The 12755-nt window shown below is 34.6% G+C and overlaps 1 protein-coding gene across 1 annotated transcript in view; it reads left to right on the top strand.

Moving 5' to 3' along the window:
- Positions 1-12755, top strand: part of KDM4C (lysine demethylase 4C) — a 252376-nt gene that overhangs the window by 130999 nt on the left and 108622 nt on the right. The window contains exons 10-12 of the mRNA XM_058043746.1: positions 609-847; positions 2931-3292; positions 5164-5275. Coding sequence (XP_057899729.1) covers positions 609-847; positions 2931-3292; positions 5164-5275 — 713 coding nt within the window. The remainder of the gene's footprint in view (positions 1-608; positions 848-2930; positions 3293-5163; positions 5276-12755) is intronic.

The raw sequence follows: 12755 nt of genomic DNA, 5'->3' as shown, positions 1-12755 counted from the left end.
CATCTGAGGGTGCAAAAACTTACACTCAATCTTTAATTTCAACTTTATTTTTTTAAACACAGAATAATTACATATATTGCTTGATATTGTAGCCTTTTGGAATATTCGGTGATCATAATTTTTTACCTTTCTCAGATGCTTGTTGGTTCTGTTAAAACTCATTTAAAAACTTGCAAACAGATAAGCTTTTATGAGGATATTCAGACTAGTCTTTTATTAGCACTAGGGTTTGGAAATATCATCTGATTTTACTGCTACTGAGAGAGTTTTGTCTTCATTATTCTTGTAAGGATAGTTCTTTTTTGGTCTCAAAAAAATGATTTATTAAAAAGCTAGTTTGTGTGCTAGTTAAGTAATAGTTACTTAAAGACGGTTTTACTTTTAGAATTTAACAACTTTGCCATGGAATGGTGATAGAAGATTAGAAGGTTAAATCCAATCAATTGTTAATCTATGACTTAATAAATTGTAGCACTATCTCAACACAAAAAGGTGAAAAATTGTCAGTTTTTTACCACTTTAAGCAGGTGAAAGGGACATATATTGGTAGATGTTTTATCTTATCCAAGACAGACTTTCTACCCTGACAGCAATATCTCCTATAACAGCTTCCAGCACACCAGATCTCGATCTAAAAAGCTTAAAACTCCAGAGGACAAGAGAGTATCTGCTATGGTAGCTGATGAAAAAATCATAGTGACTGAAGCAGCTACTGATGGCTTCAAGGTCAGTGAAGAACCAGAAAAAAAAGTGAGAGTGGTAAACGTAGGATTGCCTTCTGGGGAAGAAGAAAACAGTAGTAGAATGCATCTGGATCAGCATTTATTGGATCATGTCAAGGTTTCAGGTGAGATAAGCACTGATTATTTTTCACATGTAAGTTGTAGGCTGTTTATACTCTAATGTGACAAATCAGTGGGTGTTTAGTAAACTAAAGTATTGTCCTAGAATAGCATACTAAAATGTTAACACAGGTAGTTATTTGTGCAAAGCAGATTGATATTTGGTAAGAAAGAGAAAATACCAAACTTAATATTCTTAATTGAGAGTGATACCACCAGAACTCTTTTAATTGTTTTTTAAAGGAGCAAAAAGAGTGAGGTTTTGTATATTATATTTCTTCAGTGGACTCACATATGTTACAGCAAAATGTTTTTGATATGGAAATTATACAGAATGTTAACACTATTCAGACAGGACGGAATATATATCCTTGCGAGTATGCTACACGTATTTACATGATGAACCTACAAATTAGAAGTGTTCCATACCTGTGCACAAGGAGGTTGTATTTTGAACCTCCAGATTCCTTTTAATTTCCTCTGCAGCTATCTGACAGCTATAAAGGTCTTGTCAAGGCAAAGAGGTTTTTTTCCCTCCACAATAATTTTTATTCTAATATACTTGGTTTATTCAGAACCTAATTTATTCTATTTCACATTCCATTCTAATTCTTGTTCCTCATAGTTCCTCATTCCTGTTATAAAGCAAACTGGACTTTTCATTTAAGTTTTGGAAGTTCCTATTTTGTTTTATATGCTACTGAAAATTCACTTTCAAATTGCATATAGACAGTGTTTTAATTATTGTGAATATTAATAGTTATGTTACTGCTTCCTTGGAGGTGGTAATCACCGTGATTGATTTACATAAAGATACCGAGATATTGCAATATGGAAGTTTAGAAATTCCTCTACACAAATTTTCTGGCGCTCTATCAAAGCATTTCCATGTCTGTTCTAGTTGTTGTTGTTGTTTGTTTGTTTTTTTTTTTTTTTTTAAGGTGGTATTGCTTTACATCTTCCTGCAACTTTTAATAGAGGTTTTGAGTGTTCATGACTACAGAGTAAATAGTATTTAGTTAGCACCCATTCTGTGTTTATGGGTAAGGGAAGGAAAAGCAGAGAAGAGTGGAGAGCTGCCCTCTCTCCTTTGTCCTCTTAAAGTGTGGTGCCTGGATGTGTGTAGGAAAATGAACGTTTTTAGATGTGATAGAAGCAGTACTTGTGTTACAGAAGGTAGTTTGCTCTGCGTTGTCTTAACTAGTATGTCCATTGTTCTCAGTTGAAGCAGTACTTACAGTTTGTGCCCAGAGATTGCATGTTACTATTGTCTTTGTATTACCAAGTTTTATACTCATTTGACTTGAAAAGGAAATTTTTCAGAAAAAACAAGTTCAAATAACCTTTATGAAGAAATGATAGCAAGGGATTTGACAGAAACCCTTTTCTTTAATATCGTGGATGTGCTGCTGAATCAGAATTCAGTGCAGTGTATGTCAGAGTTCTTCAGGAATGTTTTTTGAGTGACCTCTCTAGCCCATTGTTCTGTCTTTCCATTGCAAGCATCAGCAGAGAAAGAATTTTTATAAAGTCCACTCAGTTTCACTCTGAATTATGGAATTATGCTAATTGCTTTTCATTTTTAGACTAATGCTGTTGTTTGAAAACTTTTCTTGGTATCTATTTGAATTATATCTTTGTAATTATATACTATTAATCTTTGGTTATTTTCATTTTTAAACAGGCATAACAGGTATAAAATGTAGGGTAGAAGGTTCAATATACCACCCTTTTATATTTTTTCATTGACTCAAAGTGCATGTAGGCAACCTGAGTAAAGACTAAGAAAGCTACATGAATATTGATTATTTTGAATTAAATAAAGACCTGCTACAATTCAAATGCAAAATACTGATTATTAAATGATGAAAACTATATTTCATGCTCTGAACTCAAACCATCTACATTTAATTTATTCTTTGATAAAACCAATGTTCCACTTTTGTGTATGCTCTTCCACCAAATGGTTTTCTGTATGATTTCTAAATGAGGAGCCATGCTTTGAATTTGAATAATTTAGATTGCTGTGAAATTCAATATGATAATGGAAAGTGGCATTTATTAACAAATCATATTCTTAATTTATAGGAAGAATCCCTTCTGACTCAGTTTTGACCCCTGTTCCTGTACTAGAGAGAACAAAAATGGAAGATGAGGACAGGATAGATTCCAGTCGTTCTTCCTTTACGCTTGAAGATTCTGTGGCTAGCAAGATTGCTTCCGATAGATGTAGAAAAGAAGACAGTTTGAAATCTCAGAATCGATATGCTTCATCCATACCATACCATAAAGCAGAGGGACAAACTTCTGAAGCAGAAAATCCAGATAGAGAGGAAAGTGTCTCGACAGAGGATGGTATCAGCAACCTAGAAAGTTCTGGAAGTAGTTTGGAATGTGGAGAAGTGCCCATTGTAAAAAAGGGTGAAGAAGACAGAATGGAAATATCTTGTGTATGTGAAACAAATTACATCATAATAGTAATATATTCTTGATTTAATGAAATATGAATGAGCTCGGTTCTAATGAGACCTGATATCCATATTAAAGCATTTAAGAATACACATGATTTTAATCAGATGATAATTTGAACGTGTTTTGGAGTGTTCAGGCAAGAGTGGCAATTCTGATCCCAAAGCAGACTGTTTTTGGAGTTTGCTTATTGTCATATTTTTCCCTGTTATTTTAGATGTCTATTAATTTCACTTTATATTTGTGAATCTGAAGTGTCAGCAACTATTCTCAAAGCTATTACCATATTCACTGTTTGCCAATATGAGCAGGGCTGTGAGCTTCACCTGCTTACTATTCTTGGATTTTGGAAATGAACTGAAATATGTAAAAGAAATACTTAAAGGAAATAATCCCACTATTAAAGGGAATATATTTTCAATTTTTAAACAGTAGGTTTTAATAATATTTTCTCTTTGGGTCACCTACAAACATATGGCCTTTTTTTCCCTTACTATTTGGCTATGATGCACGGTCATCTTTGACTTCAGGATGCAAAATGAAAAATTAGGCTGTGGTGCTTGTCAGTAGCTTTCTGAGTGGTGAGCTGAATCTCAAATTGGAAGAGAGAAAGCAGGAAATCCTCTGCCAAGTTGCAAGACTTCATGGGAAATACATTTTCGAAACCAAACTAAAAATCGTGCTGACTCTTCCACGTATGTGAACTGTAACCATTTTTTTCAATGTTGTAAGTTTTGATAATCTTGGATCCAGCCTTTCCACTGTAATAAGGAGCAGGACAAGCATCTCAGTGTTTAATTAGCATGTATTAGAGATCGTATCTCTTCCTGTGCCTTTCAACCACATTATATTTATGTATTATGTTTCAGATTTTCTGTAGTATTACTCCATATTCTTTCTTTCTAAGTGAAGAAGTGTACAAATGCAATTTAAAAAGCTGACAGTTCCCTTTCTACTTTATTACTAACTGTTCTAGATCGTAAACCTGTCCTGTGCTTTGACCACATTTTCTGCCCTTTGTTTGTCATGGTAAAAATAATGTTGTTTTATAATTTACTTCAATGGGCATGTGTATAATCTGCTAGGTTGCATCCAGGGTCTTGAGGCACAGAATGCTGTGGTCCGTAAGAATTGTGTGAAACTCAGTCCTTCCCACGCCTCTGCCAATGTCTCTGCCCTTCCTCTGGTCCTGAGCCTCCAGACACCATTAGTAACTCATTTTCTTTGGGATTCCTCCAGTGGCACTTCAAGACTTTGAAGTGTTGGTCTTAATTCTTGCAGCTTGAATAACTTTAAACTTAATGTACATAAGAGCATTTGAGGGAGGAAATAATTTTTTCATCTACTAGATAAACACGTTAATAATTTATCGAGACTGTTGATTTCTTATCTCAGCTCTAGATTTATTTTTTAAAAATTTTTTATTCTTGAAGTATTTTGGAATCTTTCACAAGCTAAGCCAGTGGGTTTCCACTTCATTTTTCTAGCCACAGTTAGTGGCTGTATTCTACTACAGGTATGCAGAATTTTTTGCAGAAAATCAGGACGATGCTGATCTTCCAGTCAAACATCACATGAGCAAAACAGGATTTATGCTTTCTAATTTAGGAAGGGCTGTGATAAATTATACCTAAAATGATTTGTGTATGACAAGGATTGCACTTCTTAAATTAAAATATATATATTCTTAATTAGAGGCAAGTGTTGTATTGGTACACTAAAGGTCCTTCAAGTATACTGTGGTAGTATTTACAGACTTGATATCTGTGCTTGTTTACAGAAGAATGTTTATGTTTTTCATAATTAATTATGCAGAATTACATACTAAATTAGTTGCGGCTTTTCCTTTCAGTCAGAGGAAGTTGAAACAAAGAAAATATCTAAGAGCTGGCGTCATCCACTGCATAAACCCCCAGCTAGATCTCCAATGACTTTGGTTAAACAGCAGGCAACTAGTGATGAAGGTGAGTGGACTATTTAATACATTTTTCTGATGATAATTTTATGGTTTTATGAGACTATATATATAGGCATTTAGAGAGTCACTGCCATGTGCAGACAGACTACAAAATATAAGAAATGTTCCCAACATAGGGATTTCCTTCTCTGAAGTAAATATAAAAAGTAAATCTGCTTTACCCAGCAATCATGTATACAGCCGCTCGAAGTTGATGAATAAGGCTACTTTATTTTATCAAGTGTGACTTGGTGAACATTCTGGAAATGTGCATCAAAACTATAGATCAAAATCTATAAACAGACACATTCCTTTTTCATGCCACTGTACCATTTTAGTTCTGTAAACCACAAAAGTTGCATGTGCTGTTTTCCGGAATCTCCTCAGTTAGCAGAATTGGAGTTTAGTTCTCACACTCCCTTAGATAGTTTGATAATCTGGAGCTGATGCCATGTCTGTGACTATGGGTCTGATTCCAACATCTCTGCATCCTTCAGTGTTTATCTGCAATTTTTACCTGATTTTTCTCCCTCTCAAATGCATTTTATTGAGAGTAGCTGTTTCTTACAGCTGCAGATAAATTTTCATTATTTGAGAGACAGCACGCCTGTTAATTGATTCTTCTTGTAACTACGCAATATTATACTTTCAGTTGGCAAGTTAGGCACTGTTGACCTGACTGCTGTAGGTTCAATTGACCTCTCATCAATACCTATCCCTTCTTGTTTCAACCCTGAAGTAATTGATTTGTGTCTTCTGCCCCACTAGTTTTAGAAAGCTATACTTTCTCTTTCATTTTTTATCTGAGCTGCAGCTTTGCCAGGCGTGATACTTCAATTAGCTGTTAAGCATCTTTCTGAAAATTAGAGACAGCTTAAACCCATGATCTGTATCATATATGAGTATGTTTGAATACCTTGAGGGCTAGACAGAGCATATTTCAGAAAATGTTATGGTATTTTACAGGATGATATTAATATTGTTTCATCTAGTAAAGTAATTAAAGATTTAATATGTGGTAGGTTGCAGTAAAAGTGCTCTTTTTAAGTTAGAGATTAAATTCCTTTTGGCTGCTGATGCTTTTTCAGTATTATGGTTGGAACATACTGCGGATTTCCTATTTACATGGATTGTGTATGATATAATCTGGCTAGATGATAATGTGATGACAGTTTTGAATCAAGGATTTTTCTATTACTAAGACATTCTCCATCTCATCCAGTAGTTTGCCAACTTCCTGGTGTATTAATGTTTTGTGAAAGTGGCAACATCCTGACAAGAAATCATATACCTTAAAGTCTTTCCTCTTTGCTTGATGATTGTCCTTTCAATAAATAAGGATTTATTTTGTTAGGAAAGTAAGAGCTGTCTTAGAATCAGTAGCCATTAAGCATGCTTACTGATTGAAGGAAGTTATTAAGAGTTTTATTGGACATGGCAAGTTTTGGTATTTCCTGGCTGGAACTGGAATTATTATTATTTTCATGCATCTGTCTCTCATTGTAATCAAATAATTGGCTGACTTTTGTAGGAGCACCAAAAGAGAAGTGGTAACATTTGGGTGAGCAGGATGTTTACATCTAAGGCAGAGACTGAAAACCTGATAAAGGAGACTGGCAAGCTGTAGCCCCATTAAGTTACCTGGCACATGATGGCATGAGGGCTAGACAATTTTCTTATTTTTTTCAAGATTGTTTGTGTCAGATACTAGGGAAGTAATCGCTATCAATGTGCTTATGATTACATTTGTCATTACGAAGGTGCTTCATCCATATTCCAGATAGGAGCTAGTAGAAATGTAATTCAGCATTCATACTTAGTTCTTTTTCTCTGTGGTTTTGGGCAAAAATGATGCTGGCTGAGACTATGATCATATAGTCTCCTGATACAGTAGTTTCTGATTGTGTCACAAGAGGGATTTATGTGTTGTACATTAGTTTGTATTTTAATTTATCTGGATCCAGTAAAATGATAACTGCAGACAAAGTAAAGGAAGAAGATATGGGCTAGTCTTGTCGTGAAAAGTTAAGAAATTGAGGCTTTTTATTTAATCTGTAACTTGTATCACTTTTCACAAGTTGGAAAGTGTTCTGATGGTCTGTAGCCATTTCTAATATAGAGAATATATATTCAAATTCATATCTTTGAGGTCTTTCAGATACTAGGGTTCTATTAAGAAGTTTCTATGAATATAGGTGATCAGTGGATGTTAACAACGTGTAGGCAGCATTCTTTGACACTGTTAGCCATTTCAGAATTGTAATTTTGCAAGTAGAATATGTGTTGAACAGCATGCTTAAATCTTAGCAGGAACTTTGTGAATTCACTTTTAATACTGAGTTCTTTGGCAGAAATGAATATTTTTTACAGGATCACTTGGACATTTGAGTTTTGTGCTTTCTGTTTATTACTGTATATTCTTACATATGTTGTGTATTCCTTTATGAAAAATAATTAGGTTAATTGGTTATTTGTTGTCTATTGATGTCTATTTTTTTCACTCTTGCTGAAGCCTTTCCTTATGTATGTCTGACTTCTTGTGGAATAAATGCTTAAAAGATTGAACACTGAGAAATACTAGGGACTGGAGAATCAATCCTAAAAATTGTAGATCAAGTTGCCAGTTCAAGAAAATAAGTGCACCAGTACAGTGTGGGCTTTATGTCACACTCAGCATACTAACAATTTTTATGAAATGAACCTTGGTCTTATACTCAGTGCAGTATGTTAACTTGTGGTAATCATATTCTGTTGTATTTAATACACTTGTATTTCTGTTCACTTAAGCAATAAAAAAGCAAATTCAGCAGAAGGAGCAGGCATGCACTAACTTTGCATGCACATTGATTGGTCCCAGAGATTTCTTTCCAGCACTATTTGGTCACACAACATTAGAAACTGTTTTTAGATTGAAGTTGACTAAAATTTCCCATTCCCCTAAATGATATAATTATAGTGTATAGACTAAATTCAGTATGGGCATCTTTGTATACGTTTTTTTGCATTTTAAGTATGATTCAGAATTTCATGGTAATTTTGCTTTCATTAGTTTGTAAGGTAAGGAAAACAGGAAGAAAGAACTCTGTAAATGGAAGCAGTGGCTTCTGCTGTGAGAAGAAGCCTTGGTTTTTACATTCACTGTCAGCATCCTGTGAGATGTGCTTGTTTTGATATGACTAATCAAACCATTTAAGGTTTGTTTAGTAACATCAATAATAGGCTAAGCCTGCTTAAATAGGGGAAAATTACACTTGTACATGCAGTTACTATTATTTTGTTTCAGAGCTTAAGATGGGAGATTTTGCTTGAAGATTCTCATTTACTTCAGAAAGAAATGTTTTATTCCTGATGTTGCATAGGTAGATAAAAATTTGCTAACCAGTTGATAGAGGCATGTTTATATTTGCCACATTAGTATTACAATTTCCAGTATTTCTTTCCCTCCCATAATGTTTTGTTGAATGAAGTTTTACTTCTTTAAAATACTTTGTTTTTGTGTGAGTATTGGTTAATCAAGCACATAATTATGTGTTTTTCATATATCATCATCATTTAGCACAGAAGACTCCAGCACTATCTACCCCTTCAACAGTCCTAAGTATGTGAGAAAAATGTATTTTCTGTAATTTTCTCTGGTACCTGTATTACTTCTGTTTTGTTTAAATTCAGTTTTCAAGGTATGATTGATATAATTACAAAAAATTCTGACACTTGAGAAGCATGTGGTGTTCTGAAGACCCTAAGAGACCTTTTATAAAAATATGGTATAATCTTTGGTAGGTATTTAGGAAAGTGATGTGTTAAAACATCAACTAAATACTTTTCCTGAATTTCCAGTACTCTTGTCAGCCTTTGGACCAGCAGCTGATCTCCAGAAATGGCAAGAACTCACAGCTTTGATTATTACCACTGGCAGCTCTAGTCCCTTGACATATTTAATAAGTAACAGTTATCAGCCTTTTAGTGGACACCTACAGGATTTAAGATAAGCCAGTATTTTGGTCAAGAGGGGAATACAAACCAGTTCTTCTAACATTTATCCTCATTTGCTGGGCAGTGGTACATGTTGTGATCATTGAAGAGTCACTGTTCTTTTAGATGAACTTTGCAGCTCTAATTGTGCTGCTTTCTTAGCTTTACAATATGGTATTTTACCTCATAAAAGATTGGATAGAATTACAGTCTTGTATCGAAAGGCATGTATAATTTCTTCTTATCAGGTGTGCCAAAATGAAAATTGATTTCCTGCTGCATTAGTACAGCCTCTCAGTTGCTTTCTCAAGTGTAGCAATGGAGTTGGTAGTCAAACTGGATGTGATGTTTACCAAAGAGACAGATATCTCTTCTGTGGGATGATCCTTTGCAGCTGAGCTTCTGCATAATTGTGGTCCAAAAAAACCACAAAAAAAACCTATGACTTGTGTTTATAAATTATTAATTCATTGGAGTATTGGTGAAGAGTATTACCTAGTAAGTTGTTCTGGTAATAACTTTAGTTTTTCAACTTAAAAAAAGCCTAGCCCATAGAATTTTCATCACCTCTGTCAAAATCTGAAGCCGCATTGTAAACCACTAGTATTGGGAGTGACTTAGTTTTAATGCCAAAGGTATTTTGCTAATTGTCTTGGCTGAGATGTGTATGTAATATATATGTATTTTAATGTACAAAATAATTCCATTTAAAAAATTGATTCTTGAAGGAGTTTAAATGCAGTTGTTTTCTAGTGTATGAAGTGTTTATGGGGTATTTGTCTCCTTCTGATGCAAGGCGAGGTGACCTGGTTCTGAGGAAACGGCACGGCGACCCAAACTCTCCAGGGTCACTCGGGCCAAGAACACACACAGACACCAGTATGGTGGACGGTTCAAGACCTTTATTGTCCCGTTTCGTCGGGTTTTATACCGGGAAAGTTTTTTCCCTACGTCAGGGGGCCTTACTTTACTGTAATTGGTTAGTAAGGAGTAGAAAGTTACTAATTTTAGTGGGGACTACATTCTTGGGTGATCCCTTATCACTAGAAGTTAGGGGGAGAGGAGCTCTACTGCTTTCCGTAACATCGCGAGATTTTCCGAGCGCTTGACCCTATCTACTACAGGTATTTGATTCAGTGATCTGCAGGAACTGTAGCTTGAAGATACAAATTTGTAATTCTGATTTGGGCATTGATGTATCATGCATTTGGATCTGTGATTGAGTGTGTTTTGCATCTTCTATACTTAACTTATAACTTATATACTGAACTTATGAAGAGGTCTTGGTTCAGTGAAGAACTTCTGGACAATCTTAACTGAACACGTCCAAGTAACCTTGTTCCTCAAATTTCACTTGTCTTTTGCCCAGAGGAACTTGTGCTGAAATGATATGTTGACATAGGTTAGATTTATGCTACCTGAGAGATACAAAATACCATAAAGTAAGTTTTCCCCACTTGGTACTTTTTTTTTCTCTTTAGAGTAGCATAAAACAGGAGTGTACTCTAACAACATAACACTTGAATATTTCTTTGATCATATAGTATCTGTAAGTATGGTCAATGATGTTACATTTTAATTTCCAAAGTAAGGAAGTACCACCAGGGAATTCTGTTGTATCTGAGTGACTTGTTTTATTAATAGGCAGGACATGCCTAATGATGAGGGAGAAAGCTTTCATTTTTCCACTTCTCTACAGATGTGTACCTTGGAAGACTACAGTGTTTGATTAGTAACTCAGTAAGCATGTGTGTAGATGGCAGTATGAGTTCCTAAAAATCCCAATGGAATATTAGTTATTGATCAAGTTTTTTTGTCCTAAGTACATTGACCACAAGCAGATTACATTATAATGCAAAATATGAATTTTTTTCTTAAGAACTGTGAAAAATTACACGAGAGAATGGAATTGAGAAAGCAGCTGTTAGTTAGTGCTATGAATTAAAGCTTTTCAATAGAGCAAGTATCTCCTAATCTTTAACTTGTAGTTTGGATTGAAGTGGTTTTGTACTGACATATAGGTTTTTTGCTGATAGGTTGTGCAGTAGATTCCAGCAGATATTCTTTTGTTTCTGCTTTGATTTTGCTGAGATGCCTCTTTGAAAGGATTTATAAATACAGCTGCTATTGTTTAAATTTACACAGTGCAAAGACAGGTGAAATTACTGGAATTGCTTTAATACATACTATATATATTTATATATACACACACACATATATACAATAATGGAAATTATACCAGTATGCTGTAAATACTTAATGTTGGCAGTCCATACAGATTTAAGAACATCTCCGTTTCTGTGGCCTTCTGTCCACATTTTAAAAAAGTTGCCTGACTAGTGGATCACCTCTAAGCTTGGTTTCTGGACATGGTAAGTAGCTATTTCTGGAGACCCTGAAAAGGTCATGGACTTTAACATCAGTAAGAATGTGTTGCTTGTGCTTCAGCTTAGGTAGCCAGAATAAGTAGACATCTTTGGCAATTTGAACCGTAACATTTAGGGTTAAATTCTTCATTCTCTATGCACAAAAAAGTTGTGCATGTGGAATGCAGCTATTTAGGGAATGCTGTGACTGAAAGATTGGTTTTTACCCCTTGTAATTCTTTTGTATCTTTATGATCTAGTGTTTCAAATAGAGAATTATTTTGTTGCAGAAATTAGTAAGCAACCAAAAATGGTAATTTTCAAAAATAACAATGCTATGGTTCCGTAAAGCTAGTTTTACAGATCATTTAAATGTAAACTAAATCTCAATGATATGAGTCCTCAGAGCTTTGTCTAAGTTAGCTTATTGGAATCATAGCAATGTAAATCAAATACATTTTAGTTACTTTGCAATTTATCAGAGAGAAAGATTGGGGTCCAGTACAGCCTGACAGGGTCATTTTACATATTCCACATAATGAAAATGTAGTATAATAGGAATTTTACTTCATGTAAGTAATACTATTTAACTGTTTCTTTTACTTGTCCTAATGTGCTGTGTTAATTTGTCTTCTAACTTATGCACTAGTGCTCAGAAATAAATACCCAGCAACCTGTGAACCTTTTCTCTCCTTTCTTCAAGTTCTTAGAATTTTTTCAGTTTTTCATATTCATCCGAAGTGTCGGTGAGATCAGTGCTTCCTCCTTTCTGTGAAAAATCGTGGTCAGGGTTTTCCCATCCCTCCTTTTCAAAGTTATTAGTAAGATTTTTCTAGCCTTCGCTAGTATTTATACTAGCTTTATTTACTGTTTTAAGTGGCAGTGGTCCTGTCTGCAGCCAGTCTTAATCACAATGAGGTCTTTCTTACTAGATTCTTATTTGTGACTAACATCAAATCAGAAAGAATGTTTTTGCCAAAATAATCCATTGTCTTTTAGTGAGTTCCACTCACCCTCAGGAAAAGCCTGCTGACTGTGCCAGTTAATGTACGAGTACAATACACTCTGACCAGGTTCTTCAAGATACTCTGTGTGTGGATGATTTAGTGAAAAATACAGGATTTTCATATTTGAAATTACTTGAAGTTA

The sequence above is a fragment of the Melospiza georgiana genome, chromosome Z (assembly GCF_028018845.1).
Source record: "Melospiza georgiana isolate bMelGeo1 chromosome Z, bMelGeo1.pri, whole genome shotgun sequence".
NCBI lineage: Eukaryota > Metazoa > Chordata > Aves > Passeriformes > Passerellidae > Melospiza > Melospiza georgiana.
This window is presented reverse-complemented; position numbering and strand designations above follow the sequence as displayed.